General features: G+C 44.6%; 1 protein-coding gene across 1 annotated transcript in view; it reads left to right on the top strand.

Moving 5' to 3' along the window:
- The window catches only part of LOC119465324 (ryanodine receptor-like), a 268,769-nt gene that overhangs the window by 57,314 nt on the left and 193,355 nt on the right, over positions 1-18,100 (top strand). The window contains 1 exon segment of the mRNA XM_037726127.2: positions 12,508-12,612. Coding sequence (XP_037582055.1) covers positions 12,508-12,612 — 105 coding nt within the window.

The raw sequence follows: 18,100 nt of genomic DNA, 5'->3' as shown, positions 1-18,100 counted from the left end.
GCTACCAAAGCCGCTCACCTTACTTCGTATGACAGTGCTGTGTTGCTATCGCATTCATTGCTTCGCCCTTGGGGCGAAACTGTGACATTTTTCATGCTATATTCGCGGTGTCACCGTAGGCCTATCTTGAAGTAGCTCCTCGATAATTATCTTGGAAATGGCTTGGAAAGAAGCATGAAGATAATTAATATGTCGACTTTTACGAGTAGAACAAGTGAAGACAATGAGAAAACTGCGCCACCAGGTCACCAAATCAGTGCCAGAGTGATGAGCATCATTGCATTATGCGGTATGGTAGCGATGTGAGGTACGTGGAGAAGACAATAAAATAAGGCGCAGTTTCTGCCGAAGGGTGAAGCATTGAAAGCGATAGCGATGCACCAGAATTCTTCTATAGGCAGCAGAAGTGACAGTACACATTTGATTAATATCACGCTCGGTATCTCGAGCCCCCAAAAAACACACATGAACAGAGCTGAGTCGATGACCGCGATCACTCGCAGCCATAAAGCTGTCCTCATGAAGAGTGCCAGCAGTGAGGAACGCACGGGCTTGTGGGAAAGCAAGCGTTCCCTGCTGGCACTTCCTTTACCGTTTCACTTATCAAAACACAGCATTCCAAAACTCAGCACGTCACGTGACCTCCAATATGGCGCAATAGGCTTCGCCAAGGTTTGCCCTTGGTCTCACTCTTGCAGCAGGTCACCTGATCACCCACACTTCACGCATATGTCGCCAATAGCCTGACAGCACGGTAGCAGTAACGGCAACGTCCAAAGCGCTAGTGTACCTCTTTAGTTTCCGTATAATTCTAAATACAATAATAAAGCATCACTAAGCGAGAAATCTTACTAAAAGAAGGCTGATATATGGTATGGTAACAATAATCTATGTTATCATGGTAAACACTATTGTTATTTGAAAAAAAGTATCATCATCATCTATATTTATGTCCACTGCAGGAAGAAGGCGTCTCCCTGCGATCTCCAATTACCCCTGTCTTGCGCTAGCTCATTCCAACTTGCGCCTGCGAATTTCCTAACTTCATCACTCTACCTAGTTTTCTGTCATCCTCGACTGCGCTTCCTTTCTCTTGGTATTCATTCTGTAACCCTAATGGTCCACCGGTTATCCATCGTACGTATTACATATCCTGCGCAGCTTCACTTTTTCCGCTTAATGTCAACTAGAATATCGGCTATCTCCGTTTGTTCTCTGATCCACACCGCTCTCTTCCTGTCTCTTAACGTTAGGCCTAACATTTTTCGTTCCATCGCTCTTTGTACGGTCCTTAACTTGTTCTCGAGCTTCTTTGTTAACTTCCAAGTTTCTGCCCCATATGGTAGCACCGGTAGAATGCAATGATTGTACACTTTTCTTTTCAACGACAGTGGTAATCTCCCAATGTAGGATTTGGTAATGCCTGCCGTATGCACTCCAGTCCGCATCGGTAGTAAAAATATATCTGCATTTATTTACCCTCAAATGCTCTTTATTGGTGTAAAAAAAACGAATTGCCAATCTTTTTTTCTCGCTCTAGCTGCGCGCATGTATTTTTATTTTATGAATAATCTTACTGTATTTTTGCGTGTTTGAGTCGTTATTCTTCATAAAAAGCTATCAAGAGTGGGTAGGTTTATTCGCTGGTTCCTTTGGACGTGATGCAATCATCGTTTATTGATAAACTCATACCTAGTTACGAACAGACACTTTATAAAAAAATGCGATGGCATGCGTGACTAGCGAAAAACCTGCGTTCGTCCTTGCTTATTTTTCTCACTTACGAAGACTCCGCTCAAGATTATGCTGACGCTTCATGGTATTCAGCAAGTGTCATCTACTAATCGCAGTTCACTCAACAATCATCATCATTGTCCCTTTAAAGAAAAGTCATCGGCGAGTGGTATGAGTCAGGACAGAAGTGAAAACGAAGTAAAAGGCGTGATGGCCCAAAGTCAGGTTGTTCGCGCGCTCCGGTGAATCTCTCCCGCAAATGGTATACTGCATGACAGTGCCTAGGTCTATACTGGCGCAGAAAACGTAATACTTATCTATGTCATTGCACGAAACACTGGAAAAAATTGCTACCATTTGGTACTTTCAACAATTTTTTTTTCAAGATCTGTTCTCTCCCGTTGCGTATCAAGAGATCCGCGCTGTAGAAATACCATCTTCCTCCGGCTGCAAGTGTAAATAAGAGTGTCACGCAGATGATCCCTAAAGCCAGCGTCCCGATGCGTGCAACCATCCAGTATGAGGAATTCATTGACATGTACATTCACTGACATGACTTGAAACGCTGTCGCCTGTCTAGTAAACGCAGCGTCCATCGCAAACTAACCGTCACGCTTTACTCCTTGTTGGATCGCAGCCAACGCACTCACGCTGGTCGATATCATCGAACTGTAGATTCCCTACACTGCAAGACAGACCTATAGGGAGCAAGGACATGGTATGCGTGAGGGAAGTCATTCTGCAAGATTTAGGCAACTAAGAGGTCGTTTATGACGTTTTATTGACATGCGTCGCTAAAACCCTTTATCTTCCTTCTGCCTTTCTTCAATGGGCACACCGAGCGATCCGCCTTTTCCGAGCCCACTCTGGTGTTCACGGTATACACAGACAAGCAAGCCATACATTGAAAGGCTCGCAGTATCTGAGTGCGGAACAATGGCAGAGGAAACGAAAAGACATCGCAATAGAACAAACAATGAATGACGGATGGGAAAAAAAGGATAGCCTGTCTTAAAGGAGCGAGTGGGACGGGGGCGGTCACGCAATGATGACGTCACGAATCGACGCAACGTCACCGTCCATAAAAAAAAAAAAGAAGAGTGGCGCTCTTCGAAGACCTATTGCGGGCTACGAAGGTTGGTTCGATCGCTGTAGTGGCACGAACTGGGCGCCCCGGGTTCTCGATTAGGACGCAGTGTGTGCGCGCCCGGGGTTCAGTGACGAAGCGTCTCCAGCTTTGGGGTACGAGCAGCACCAATATGCGCAACAGGAACCTGAAGCCGACTATCAAGGCTCCGGTAAAACACGTACCGTCCTGCCCATTCATTGTCCTGTCCGTTTTTCTTTTTCTTTGCATTGTGTCTGCTACCGCGGTCAGTTCTCGTTAATGAAAATGCATCGGCTACCCGAACAAGGCGTGCTAGTCAGGTATCCGATGTATTCAGACCCTGCTGTAACTATGGGCCCACCATGTACCGAGTCCTTATTTCGATTTCGGATAGCTTTATCGACGGTGCCGCCCCGAGTGATACGATCGCATCTACGCAGCCTTGTAGTATGTCTTCTCTTGTGCGTTTTTCAACAAACGTTCCGTCCCACGTTGAGTTTGACGCGTGCCGTCTCGGTACGTGCCGTAGACGTTTGTGGGCGGAAAGTTAGGGCTCATGATAGAGGTTAGTCAACATATAGGTTCCGTTACTTTAAAGTACCAATTTTCCTTTGTTTTATTGTGTTATCAAGGTTCCTAATTAGATCACATTGGCCCGTGAGTGTCCGGTTAGCGTCATTGCCCGACACGTTGCAGCGTTTCCACAAAAGTATTTCAAATTTTGGTCAGCTTTCTTTCGTTTTTTTTTCTTGTTATACTATAAAAAACTTCGAAGAATGAGTTTGTATGCCTGCAGCTGGAAATCAGAAGTAATAACGTTGTTTGAATTCACATAAACATTATCACTGGAGACGTGGTTACATTCCGGAGTGTTAGTACTATTTAGGTTTTTTTTTCTGATTCCTTATTTGAAATACAACGAACGCCTTGTTAGCCCCCAATATCAACGTAAAAGGCACGAAGGAATAGTTTTACCATTTAAAAGTGTTTTTTAAAGCACGGCTCCAACAACCCTCCAGAACTTTCCTGACCGTGTCTAGCTGCTGTCATTTTGCCGAATAGTTAACGCACAGGAAATTACTACCATCTTTACTATCCTTACATTTGCCCTGGCTGCTGGCCTTGATTTCTACGGAATTACTCTGTGATAAAAGAAATCATACCTAAATATTGTATTCGCAACAAGTACACGTTATCAAGAACACAATTCCTTTAGTAAAGCAAACCTTTCTATGCCTATTTTCCTAGGTTGCAGAGCTGGGTGCATCGGCTTGGTCGCTCTTTCACCGAGTAAAGCGCCGTTTACTCTAGAGCTATGTCTAAAAACGGCCTGCTTTAACCGGCGCGCCGACGCTTATGCAGTATATTAGCAAAGGGGGCCAATCTCAGACACACTATAATGCGCGGTAAGGTGGGTCATGTGGTCACGTGGGTCACGTGGTCGAGGTCTCCGCGTCATGCCATCACTGGCAAGCAGGTAATAGTTATATGAAACGCTGCACAGGTTATATTCAGTTGCACGGTATTTATTTAACCGCTTCACGAATGTATCGCTTTTCAAATTCCAACATCTGGGTTGAATCTACTTTTTTATATGTTTGTACTAGAGCTTGGTTTCAATGGTAATGCTGATTACTCCTCGCTTAGTGCAACTGCGCACATCTAAATTTGGGCGCTTTGCACGAGGAAACAACAAATAGTATTAAAATTAAATCTTAAGTTGGAATGCAGTGACAGTCCTGATCCACTTCGAGCAACCACAGACGACAATACGTGTTTAAAAGGAGCACCTCACACTGTAAAACATGTTTACATTTGAGGCTCATTACCGAGTGAGTCTCAATAGAGGGAGTTTCATTATGATATAGAAGCCGAAAGGCTTGCTGAGACCCTAAACTTCAGTACAGGAACAGTCAAATGTTACATTAGTGTTGTGCCATTTGGATTTGCCAAAATAAGCCACGTCATTAGGTTCACTTGCTCTGCAAAAACAGCTCACATTTAGCAATCATAAGCAGGACAGATAGCAATATCTCACATTTTTGCGTAGGAACTGAAATAATTCTCGACTCAGTGGCACCTACGACCTTTCATACATGCCCTAAATATCTCCCTGCTTTCAGATTTACATGTAGAACTCCCTCTTGCGCACAGTCAGATACTGACGATCCGTATTTTATTTTTATGTTTCAATACTTTTGATGGAGTAACCCTGTTTCTCCGCTTCTTCACCACGGATACTGTGCACACCAAATGTCAAGGACCCATTGAGCAGTACTTTACAATGGTAATGCAATCTAAAAAGTGCTCGCTGATAACACATATGAAACGATAACCTCGACGTCGTCATAGGCACCTGGCAGCCTTACCAACGCTCAGACACGGCAAACTGGGGATTGATGGTCCTGCTCGGAAAGCGTGGAATTCGTTTCGGTGGCGCTGCAGCACTAACCGCATTGATTCCCTCAGTATTCGTCATCACTTTTCGATCGCCGAGACCCCCGCCATTTCCCTCGGAAGAGCTGATTTTCATAGAAAGAAACATTACGGAGAGATCGAAACTGCTATTTTTGGAAAATACGGCACTCCGTTAGAGTAAGGAATCTCTGCAAGTCGTTTGGCTCTGTCTTCAAACTACAGCGCCAAGCAAAACACAGGATCAGAAATGAATATCGCACCAACATTGGCCCGCTAACGTTCCGCTGAGCGACTTTGTGGGCATTCTTTGGGATACACCGGTCTGCGTGGAGCGAACCGCAAACGATCTGCTAGAGCGGTCTTGGCACCTGACGACGCCCTATCTTTTAACATTGTCAAATGTTTGCCTGGAAAGGCCTTCACTTATTACTAGCCCATAGGTAACATCACAACCACTCATGTTAAATAGGCAGTGGGAGGCATGGCTTGCGGACGACGGTAAGGAGAGCCAAGTGGCTCTCCTGGACCAAGGCCAGCGAGCCGCTCGCGCCAGTGGAGCCCTGGACTAAGGGCCCAAACACGCTCGCATAAATTTTCTTTTTGAAATAAAGTTTCTTTCCTTCCTTGCACTATCGCACGTTAGCTAGCCTAAAGGTATTCAAGGCACGTGAGCCGTGTTCCGTCCCATGACGAATTAGCCTTTCACATACATAACCTGCGCCTTCGCTCAATAAATCCAAGTAATTAACTAAGAAGACCACCACTGCTCCAATTTCTGCGCGGGTGCAACTGATATTTTTCTAAGTAAGCATCATATAACACTTCTACACCTGTTCAAGCAGTCGCCGGAGTTCCGATCGTCTTTCTTGGTAAAGTCTTAGAGAAAGAGAACAACTTAATTAGCAAGTCACTTTTTTACTGAGAGGCAGTGCCTTTTAATTTTATTAATGTAATGTGCACATTCAGAACGTACTTCTTTTTCACTTTGACGTCTTAATTTCTTTGCTCTGTGCTATGTAAGTTGCCGTGAATGAGTAACTGCGCAATTGGTAATCAGGGAAGTTCGGGTGCTATATATAGGGTATATATATATATATATATATATATATATATATATATATATATGAACACTTTAAAAAATTCTTCAAGGTTGCCTGTGGCAGATATCACAATTCTAGTTCATGAGCTGGTCTACTCGATGAGGCGCACATTACTTGCACAAGAAATTGAAATCCACAATCTAATTAGCAGAAATTCACTAATTAAGTTTTAAACTAAATACCTGATGGCCCATATTGCAATTTATAAATTGTAGCCGTGGAGTTGGCAAGGCGGATCCACTTGGAACGAATTCTCGGGATGACACCAGTTTCGAGATATTAATTCCCGTACTTTGCGGAGAAATGCATTGGCATTCCAGTTAATTGTGTGCTTCAATGCATAAAGCAACATTTTGTTAAGAATTTAACTGGAACGCCAATGCATTTCTCCGCAAAGTTCAGGAATTAATATCTCGAAACTGGTGTCATCTTGAGAATTAATTCAAAGTGTATCCGCCTTGAGAACTCCACGGCTACAATTTGTAAATTGCATTATGGGCCATCAGGTTATTAGTTAAAAACTTAATTAGTGAATTTGTGTTAATTAGTCGATTATGAATTTCAACTTTTTGTGCGAGTAATGTGCGCCTCTTAGAGTAGACGAACTCATTAACTAGAATTGGGCTATCTGCCACAGGCAAGCTTTAAGAATTTTTGAAAGTGTTCGCTGAAACACACTGTATAATGTAGCGAGAGCTACATTGGCCGTATATTTGCCGTTTCGCTGTGGTTGGTGGCCGCACCGCGAGCGGAGCCGTTGCCTAGCAACCGCCGCAGCTGGCAGCACCGCTCGCCACGCCATCTGGCAGGACGTCAGAGCAGGAGCCGGTGAAACCGCGAGCTGAGCCGTTGCCTAGCAACCGTCGGCGTTGCATCGGCGTTGCCGGCGTTGCATCGCCGGAGGAGCCGGCGTAGCATCGTATATATAGAAGGGGCGGCTCGGTGGGATTCATCGGCAGATATGGAAAGTGAGTCGGAGAGACTGAAAGAAGCCAGGCTTCGTCGTCCGGAACGAATCCAAGAGGAGGCACGTGCCGAGGGACGCAGGAAGAACGAGCCGCACGCCTCGAGAAGCGTCGTAAGTACGAAGCGGCCAGGCGAGTGCATTCAGAAGAGGATGGTTCGTCGACTAGTTCAGCATCTCGTGCCAGGGCCGCGGATCAACGACCTAATCAAACCAGCAGGAGGCAACGAGCTGCGGGGACAGAAGAAGAACGTGCTTGGCGTATTGAACAGAGACGGCAGAGTGATGCAGCTCGGAGAGCGCCGCGCCTAGCCGCCGATACAACGCAGTTGCAGGGGACGTGAAGGCCCGCCGGGTGACGGACCATGTAATTCGGCTGGCTGAAAGTTCAAGAGCGACGCGCGTGTTACAAACGGACTTTGCAGACAATCCGTTCGGATTTGCGAGTGACGTTTGCGAAAGAATTTGGCATAACCGTACCTATCGCTACGCACACCCAGGCATAACTGAGTTAAACCACAGCCAATTTTTTATTAACACGAAAGTGTTTTATGCCGGGGTCCACCAAGACTTCACTGACGTATTTCCGTCACGGAAATACGTCAGCTTACAATGTACACGAACATAATACAAAGAAAGAAACCAGAAGAAAAAGTTCCACAAACATGCAAAATTTGGAAATCGAACCCACGACCTCTCGGTCAGCGACGATAGATCGCCGAGCGTTTAACCCATTGCGCCACAAACGCATTTGCAGAGAGCTACACAGACGCGCCTTATATATCTAACACTCCTCCGTGTACCCGCGCTCTTGCTCGGGGCGGTGCCGCCGCCTACGAGCAGAAAAGAGAAGTACTGCATTATGACACTAACGCGCACCGACAGTGAACGCTTCGGTGGTCTCAGCACTACGACGTCTCGATGCCAGCATTCGAAGGGACGCTGGCATCAAGAAGCACTACCAACGCCACCTAGGTGGCGTTCACCGTACTCAGCACAGCGGAGCGTGGCCTCCGCAATTAGCTCTCAAAATGTTTCTGAAGTTGATCGCGGAGGCTGCAATTACGACGCGCTGTATGCGCTGATTTGACTCGGTGACGATTCAGTTACGTGCTTTGTCTTGCGCGTTGTATTAGTGTGTCAGTTACGTGCTTCGTCTTTCGCGTTGTGCTAGCGTGTGCAGCGTAGTGCAGCTTCCATATGCACGACGGTTGCTCATGGTCATCGACGTTGGTAGTCGTGATGGAGGAGACGTGCCACCAGGCGTCAGCGTGGGTGCATCAACGCCTAAGGGCGCTTTAGCCACAAAACACCAATAGACATTATATATCAATGTGCAATAAACATTACACTACTTCTGTGAAGACACGTTTCACTTTCGTGTTCTATACCAATTCCTATATAAGAGGGATCAACCACATTTTTTACACTTGAGCCAGAGTCCTTTCATAAGCTTTAAATAAACTGAACTTCTCTAAATGACCGTCTCCGCAGCAGCCGCGACTTTAGGCATGGCCACCAGCATGCGACGACGCATTCACCCAACTCCAGCGTCATCTTACGTCACCTCCGATCCTGCGACATTTCGACCCACTCAATCCGACTTAAACTGAGACAGATGCACTGTCTGTCACTCGATTAAACCGCCCGGCCAAAACCAAGCGAGCTACTAGCCCTGGTGGCACGGGCTCATACACGTCAACATTACACAGCGCAAAGAAAACCTCAAGCCTTTTTGAGGCAAAATATATGTGCATAACCGTGATCCGCAGCGTTGATTTCATTAAGAATACACATGTGACTGGATTTTGCGTTAGTAAATGAAAAATCAACGCGTTAAAACTGGTGTCGAAGAGACGCTACGCGTTAAAAACGAGCCGACTGACGCCGCGGCCTGTAGCCGGCTTTAAAACAAAAGTAATAAAAGGTCCCAAAGATGGCGCGAGAGCAGGGTGAACGCTAGGGAGCCTACATTCAAGCACTGTTTAAAACGGCGTTACATGTAGGCTCCTGACTGAACGCGATTGAATTCAGCAGCACCTCCATTGCATCCATCATGGGAGGAGGGAGAGGGGAGGGAAGAGCTTGAGGGGTGGGAGGGGGGAGAAGAGAGGGTGTTACGTATCAGGGGCGGCAGAAGACTATCGTCTTTCGACGTAATTTGCAGCAAAGCAAGCAGATATTTTTGCAGCGTAAACCTGGATTTTTTCCAGCGTAAACCGCTCAATAAAACCGCAGCGAATTATTTAAGTTACGGAAAGTGAGTGCCTACCCATCATATGGGCCATAGGCAAATCATATGGGCCATGCCTGTTCGACGTGGTTGCAGACCATCATGTGTTATGTCGGCTCTCCTCCTTGAAAAAAATCCATCTGGTTGATTTGCCCTTTGGGCATTATGGCTTCAGGAGTATACGACATTTGCGTCATTTACCAATGCGTAAATGGATACAAAGGATACAAAAATTCTGATGCAGACGCTCTATGCCACTCACCTCTCCCACCTGGCGTTGACACGCCGTTTGTGTCCACCCACAACGTGTCCTCCTAAGACGTCACCGACAAGCTTCTGAAGCAAGGGACGAACCCCTGACTTGCTTCGCTTATCGACTTGCTCTTCAACCTACGTCGCCTCTCGTCTCCCGAGAAATACACCGTCAAGCGTCCTATTTCATTTTTCGTGACGGTTTGCTACACCGCTGCAGCTGTCTGCGCTCTTGTTTGTTGCTCGCCATCTACGCTCAGACATATGGGCCACATTCAGCGTTGGTCCACAGTGCGCACATGTCGGAAATACGGGCATTAGTTTAGAATGTTTTAAAGAAAGCCCTCAAAGTTGCCCTTTATTGAATCACAAAGAACTCACAACCGAACTTTTTATTGAGTCCGAAGACAAAATCCTGAAAACATCTGCACAGCTGCTGATTAACTATAGCGCTGCTCTCCGTTGCAGTAACTCGGTGGCTATAGCCTTGCGCTGTTGAGCTCGAGGGTTCAATCCTGGCCACGGCGACCGCATTTCGATGAGGGAAGAAAGCAAGGACGCTAGTGTACCGTTCATTGGGTGCACGGTAAAGAACCTAGGAGGTAAACATTTTCTGGGGTGTGCCACTATGACGCACGTCGTAATGAGATCGTGGTTCTGGGACGTAAAATATCAGAATATTAATATTTTAATTATAACTTTGCCAAGCACCACATGGTCACACGTACGTAGCCAGTGTCACAGCCAATGTTGTCACCGTTTTTCAGGACAAATATTTAAAAAAAACGCCTTGTGCACAAATTTAGTGAGCTCTAGGAAACCCAAGCTGCACAAAACTGATATACAAGCTTGCGCAAATACGTACGCCCTGTCCGTGACTGACTATTTTACCGGCAGCTCAGATAATTACTGCTATAATTGTGATTGTGGTCAATAAAGTTGTTACCACAATGAAGTTGTTACCAACCAACCAATGATTGTGTTTGAATGGTTCGCCGGGTGGTCAGAGCGCCTTTCGCAGTCTCTCAATGAAACTCTCCATGCTTAGGAGGAAAGAACAAAGTAAATATTTTACACCTTTAAGGATGACCGTGTTAGCCATGGCACAAAGAACAGCACACATAAGGATGTACAAAACCATAAATCACCATTAAGAGACCTTGCTTTGTCCCATAGCAAACACCCTCATTCTTAGGTTTAGAGACTAAGAAACTTTTTTTTTTACTTTGGGGTAGTAGGGCAAGGATGGGTAGGTCCCCTAGTCCAGGGTTCTACTGGCCTGTGCGGCTCGCAGGGCTTGGTCGAGCAGAGCAACGTGGCTCTGTCGATCCTAGCTGGCAAGCCAGATCTCCCACTGCATTTCAAATGGGTTTGTCCCTAATAAGGGTGAGTTAATTTCGAGTGGCCTGAGCCTACACGTCCACGTTATGTGGGTGAGAGATGGCCGCTCCCAACACCACGAACATGTGTCCGCGTATTGCGTTTGTTGGATTTCATTGAGAAATAATAGATTCGGGTACGTGTTTGTTTGTAGCCGGCGCCAATCTCTAGTCGGCCCTAGTTCGAATTTGGGGTATGGAGGGCTGAATTTCTGCCCTTCTTTTCTCTGGGATTCAAGGATGTCACGCGGGTTGATCGGAGGTTCTTCGAGAGTCTCTATCGGCGCTCAGATAGTGATTCCTCGAGCTATGCCGTCTGCTCTCTCGTTACCTTCTAGCCCCGCGTGTGCAGGGCACCAGGTGATCGCGTGATATTGTTGCACGTGTTGTCTTAGGGTCCTCGCCGTAATTTTTGATACAGTTCCCGTTTGTAGACCAAACAATATCCCACTTGGATCAAAAAGTGCAAGTTTTATGATGTACGGCAAGCAATACGCCGACGGGGTCACATCGCTCTTGCAGAAAGCAACGAAAAAGACCAGACAGGTGACTTAACCTTGCCAAAGAATATATCAAGATGTCAAGGTCCATTGCTACGCATACTCATGAACACGCTTCTGCATAAGATGACCAGTAAAAAAAAGGCTCAGTAAAAGGACACCCAAAGCTTCAGCTGGGGCTGCTTGGTATGACGTGATTAATAAGAAGTGTGAACACTCGCTAAGTAGATTCGTTTTCCCGCGTACGCATGTTAGTGGGCTAGTTGTCTCGTTTTCGGAGCTGGTTCAGGCGAAAGCCTGGTGGTGCACTCAAAATCACAACACGATTTTGGGAGTTTCCCCTGGCTACGCTTATGAAGGCACCACTACCTGTCCAAAAATGGGGCTATACACCCAAGCCACTCACCTGACTACCCCCTGGGGACCTACGGTATACACCCCATATCTATATTGAACTTCATCAACCATAACAAAGTATATTGTCAACCATAACATTGTACACATGTCATACGTTTTAAGCCGCAGGGCATACTTTGGAATTTACAAAATGAAAAAGAGAAGCAGTAGTACAAATGTTTGGGCTTGTTGGTTCGGTGCAGTAATCGAGGTCATAACGCTGAATTGATACGGACGAGAAAGACGACAGGGCGTGCGCACGTCCTGTCGTCTTTCTTGTGCGTTTCAAATCAACACTATGACCTCGATCAAAGAAAGAGTAGTATATTCTTGCCACGTCCACAGCCTTCGACCCATGGTTCTCCTTTGCTGGTAAGGCGACATTCTAACTTGACGCTGTTCTTGTCCTTCCTCTGCGCCCAGGATGACATGGTGTGTCTCCAGTGCACGGCCACCGGAACCCGAGTGTGCCTTGCCGCGGAAGGTTTCGGCAACCGACACTGCTACCTCGAAAACATCGCCGACAAGGTAAGAGATGTCTCACTGGTCGATCCTGCTACGGTTTCTTTAGCCGCGAGCACGTGATCATGTCTGACTGCAAGTAGAGGCAAATGAAAGTCACAATCACAGTGCGCATTAACTAGCCATGTGTCTGTAAAGTTAATCCGAAGTTTCTCGGATACACACACCCATGGGCCCTTTGTATAGCACACAGGGTCGCGGCAACGCTCTAAACCTTTGGTATATTATTCTGTGTACGCTGGCATTATGTTACACACAATTATCGCAAATATCGGAGCTCGTTATATCTGGGAATTAATTTCCTTTGCATAGAAATTTTACGCAACAGTCGTTTCTCTCTGTGATTCCCCTCAATTTTGCAGCTAAATGCCGTGTTAGTTGTGTGTATCTGCAACCCGACAAGTCTTTTTATTTATTATTATTGGCATGAATAAATAAGGAGATGTTGGCACCAAATTATGTGTCTGGCTACACCTTTTTATATCGGTAACATGCATCGCAATATCACAAATGTCGCCTAATATTGAATGATACCACAAATATGACCTAATATTAGATAATATCACCTAAAATTAGATGACATCGCAGAAGCAAAAAAATATTATAAAATTACACATTACACACTGACTCGTGCTAAGTGTCAGAAGCACCACAGATACCGCACAAATACACCGATGACATAAGAGATAAAAATGCACAGTGATATAAACCGTCGTAAGTGTTGCAAACACAACAATCTTAATACAGATACACATCTCACATGATAGAAAAATGCATGCAATATACACAAATACAATGCGCATAAGTGCCGTGAGCCTTTTCACGAGGCGAGTCTCCGTATTTCACCGCAATATCAATGATATAATTAGCCGAAAAGTCATAAGCCTTGTACTTCGCTATGAGTGCCAATGATTCAACACTTTGATATTAATGAACTTGTGAATAGCTGTTCAAACAATATTCTATACGGCGCGCCTGCCCGTCAAAGCTCAGTGGCTATGTGATATCGATGGGCGCAAAAGGTAATTTTCTCGCTTCTCTTGCGTGGCGGTGAAATTAATTGCAACAAAAGTCCACCGTTGCGACGAGACGGACGCTTTCTGACAGGGAGTGCAAATAAAAACTGCCTCCATCATCAATATCCTCGAATCAAGAGTGAACGAAACAGTAAGAATATCACTAAGATACTCGTTAAAAATTATTATCCTATGTGTCTTGTTAGGTGGCTTGAAGGGTTATATAAAGAGAGAAAAATGACAACTAACATACTATGAGCAAACTGCCAGTGAAGAGCGACCCAAATGAGTAGTTTATTTGATTAGAATTGGCGCTTAATCTTATTCTTGCCTGAAATTATCCTTAAACCAGACGGTTTAAGAAAATATACGTACCCGCCTACATAGGAATATAAAAAAACATTTACCGCGTGCATAGGCATAAAATTACCAGGAAAGCGACTAAGATGACATAATAAATAGACTCCTCATTGACATTGGGAGCAAGATATTCACCTAGGCCTGTAAAACAAATATAACATTTCTTGATAAGAAGTACAGTTCACATGACTTAGCAAGTATATTTGTTCCTATATACTTCATGCTATGATAACAAAAGACCTTAAAAGAGGACTGCTTGACGCATCAACGACGCTATAGCTAAAATTTTTCGCTAAAGATTCGCTAGTAGGAAAAAGAATAACGATCAACCAAAAGGCAAAACTTCAATTATCGGCGAGATTTCTTGGCGCCCATTCAAAACGACTTTCTCAAAACAGCGTAGTTGGAGCGAGTAATTGCAACACGCCGGTAGCCAGAGAAAACGGCTCGTGTTCGTAATTAGGGTGTGCATGCGAATGGCCGGTCCGTATCGATCGCCGAGAGCGGGGCGTGCGAGGCCAATGGTCTCAGAGTGACTCGCAGGGCTTACTTGGAGATTGTCCAACTTGAGCGGTGTAATGTTTGAACTAGAGATAACCGTGAGGTCGATACCAACTTGCGTGGATTTTTTAGAGCAGCTCGCCTGGGTGTACGCATTATTCCTTTTCATGTCTAAGTTCGAGTGTAGTGTGCTATCTGCCGAAGAAATGATACACGAATGAGTCATATTGCAACACCAGTAAAAAGAGCGCATAAAATTTTGTTCGTTGATCTCATTTAACTTGTTTTTTTTCCGAATTGTATTCCTTGTTTTTTAACTACCGGTAACTTATCGCTCTATAGCTTATTTTCTCTCTTCGCATTGATGACTTTTCAGGGGGCGAGCTACGGGGGTAATAACATAAAAAGCATTCTTTTCATAAAAATAATGTAAAATTAGGTATGGTTTTAAAATATGGTTGTTTAACTAATTGCAAAATTCTAACTGAATTCAGTTTAGCAGGTTATTTTAATAAATGTTCATTTCATTGCTCTAGCACAGATGCTACAATTCCGGAATTGAAGCCAAACTCTCCAAGTCAGGTCCGCTAAGAGTTAAGCAGTCAGAGCGTCATCCCTTTTGATATATCTATTCGTAAGTACAGAAAACAGCTAGAGTGTAGAAATTATCAATAAGAGATATAGGAAATTGTTTACACAGTTACAAATTAATTACAGGAATGCTGCAAAACTGCAAGTTTTGCGGCATTCGTACTCGTGCTTGCAAAGAGGCTGCTATCTTGTATCTCAATAAAACGGGATTCAACTACACACAAGCAGGGTTTTTTAAGGGCTTGTACAATCCTATTTCCCACTTTGTTGCCTTTAAGTCATTGTATCCGCAGTTTAGAGAGGAAAGAAAGGCGTTATTGGCTGCCTACAAAACAGGGCCCTTCTACACCTGAGCTTTCAAGACGTACTGCTCCCTGCAAGACTCGGAAGTATCAGGCAAACAGCGTAAGGCCTCTTGATTGCGTTCTTCGGAAAGACCAAATTGATAGGTGCGTGGTTGAACACCCTTTGATAGAGTAAGAGATGGTCAGGCGAAACAACTGCTGGCTAAGCACGCCAGGCTAACCCCACCTGATACGCCGCCACCGTTCCCACCATCAAGATATCTTAACAAAACGGCGTTTTATGCATTGAAGCACAAAAGTAAATGGAGCGCCAATGAATTAACATATCAAAACTGGTGTCATCCTGATAATTCGTTCCAAGTGGATGCGCCTGGCGAACTCCAGGGCTAGAATTTCTAAATTGCAACCTGGGCCAGAAGGTAACTAGTTAAAAACCTAATTAGTAATTTTTGTTAATTAGCCGATTATGCATTTCAATTTTTTGGTGCAAGTAATGTCCGCCTCTTCGAGTAGACCAGCTCATGAAGTAGAATTGTTCCATCTGCCACAGGCAACCTTTAAACATTTTTGAAAGTGTTCGCTGAAACACCCTGTATGTAGTAGTTTCATGCCCAAGGCTTCTTCCGATGCAATTGAGTTCCGTAACGTGAAAAGCGTGAAGAGTTGCTCCTACTCGTTGGAATCGCACGTGCACAATGGCTGGATCCTTGGGAGCGGCGCAGAAACCAAAATAAGCATGGCATTCCGTTTGAAGTTGAGTTGGTACCTCGATCACGTTCCACAATCTGATTTTCTATTCAGCAAGGCCGCAGTGTTCCACAGAGGCTTTCTCTTTAAGAACCTGGTGCGGCAATATCGCAGTTTATGAATCGCGATATCAGCTCTCGGGGCGCCTGCGGATATTTAATATCTGGCGATAGAAGCGCTGGTGTCTATCATACAAGCATACTCTCTTGTGCTGAGGAATTTCCCAATAATACGGGCAGCCTACTGCACGCACACAAATCCCAATCACTTGAGGAGCCAGTGATTAATGTTTCGTCATCGCACCGCTCGGTGTTGCTTTGCCCATTTATTATATCGATCGATACGTGAAGTCAGTCTTTACCGACACCGACCTATAATAACCTTTAGATACCGAAATAACGACCCCATGTTACATCGCAATTTTGTAGCTTTATTTGACTAAAATTAGATGAAAAACGTTAAGCTTGTATATACTTTATTTATTTATTTGTTTCCTGCTTTAGTGAGTTACTTACTCGCAGTGCGGCCAGGCTTACAGTGTGAGTTGAGGGTAAATGCAATGCAATTAGAAGGTGCCGATGCACAGAAAAAAGACACAAGAAATGAGACCTAATGGCACACTTGAAATCTTCTTGGTCCGTAATGGAGATGATGGCGGTGGGAAATTGGTTCCAGTCTTGGCTAGCCACTGGAACAAATGAGACAGAGTACTTATTAGTACGATAATTTGGGATGTCAACTTTCAAATGATGATGAACACGAGTAGATTTGTATAGTTAGCACCTGTGAAAAGGCTTTGCTTTACGTTCTAGTTGAGGTAGATCTCATGAGAAACAAATAACCGACTTATAAGACGACATGTGTAATATTTAGGGAGACATAATGTTTCTTATTACTTCTAACGCTAGATAAGGAAGAATAGGCAGCTGTGATACAACGAACCGATTGATTCTGAATTGCCTCAATAGTCCTAATAATGTATGGAGTGATTCAATGAGTGATAGGCTCAAGTGCACTAGTCATTTATTTAACTTGTTTTCAGGTACCGTTGTGTTTCATTGGAACATTAACTTTCTCATAATGGTGAATACAAACCTTTGAAAAATACGCCTTTTTTGAGTTCCTCAATGTGTTCACGGCTGACTCCAGCAGTCTGCCTTGTATGAATATAAATTTGCGTGTACGAACCTATTGTATACGATATATATATATACATATATATATATGGCCTTCGCTAATAATGTGTCCAGCATCTGGGATGGCTGAATTTACAATTGCGTGAAAGCGTACGAACATTGCTATTCTAAAAAACAGATTTTGATGACCAAATATATAAATCGTGATTAACAAAAATTGAGCCTCTCACCTTCCCTTCTTCTCATTCATTCATAGCGAGGGTCTCGAATCTGGCAGTCTTGATGCCGTTACGTGGCATCATCACCATCATCAGAATCATCATCATCAACGTATATTTATGTCCACTGCAGGACGAAGGCGTCTCCCAACGATCTGCAATTATCCCTGTCTTTGTGCGAGCTGATTCCAACTTGCGCCTGCAAGTTTCCCAATTTCATCACCGCACCTAATTATCTGCCGTCCTCGCTTCTCTTTCCTGTCCTGTAATTCTAATGGTTCACCGATTATCTGCCCTACGCATTACATGGCCCGCTCAGCTCCATTTTTTAAAATCTTACAACTTGAATACCGGCTATCCCTGTTTGCTCTCGGATCCACACCACTCTCTTCCTGTCTCTTAATGTTACGCCTAACATTTTTCGTTCCATCGCTCATTGCGCGGTCCTTAACTTCTTGTCGAGCTTCTTTGTTAACCTTCAAGTTTGTGACCCATATGTTAGCACCAGTAGAAAGCAATGATTGTACACTTTTCTTTTCACTGACAGTGGTAAGCTTCCATTCAGGATTTGGTAATGCCGACCGTATACACTCCAACCAATTCTTATCCTGTTAATTTCC

The sequence above is a fragment of the Dermacentor silvarum genome, chromosome 9 (genome assembly GCF_013339745.2).
Source record: "Dermacentor silvarum isolate Dsil-2018 chromosome 9, BIME_Dsil_1.4, whole genome shotgun sequence".
NCBI lineage: Eukaryota > Metazoa > Arthropoda > Arachnida > Ixodida > Ixodidae > Dermacentor > Dermacentor silvarum.
This window is presented reverse-complemented; position numbering and strand designations above follow the sequence as displayed.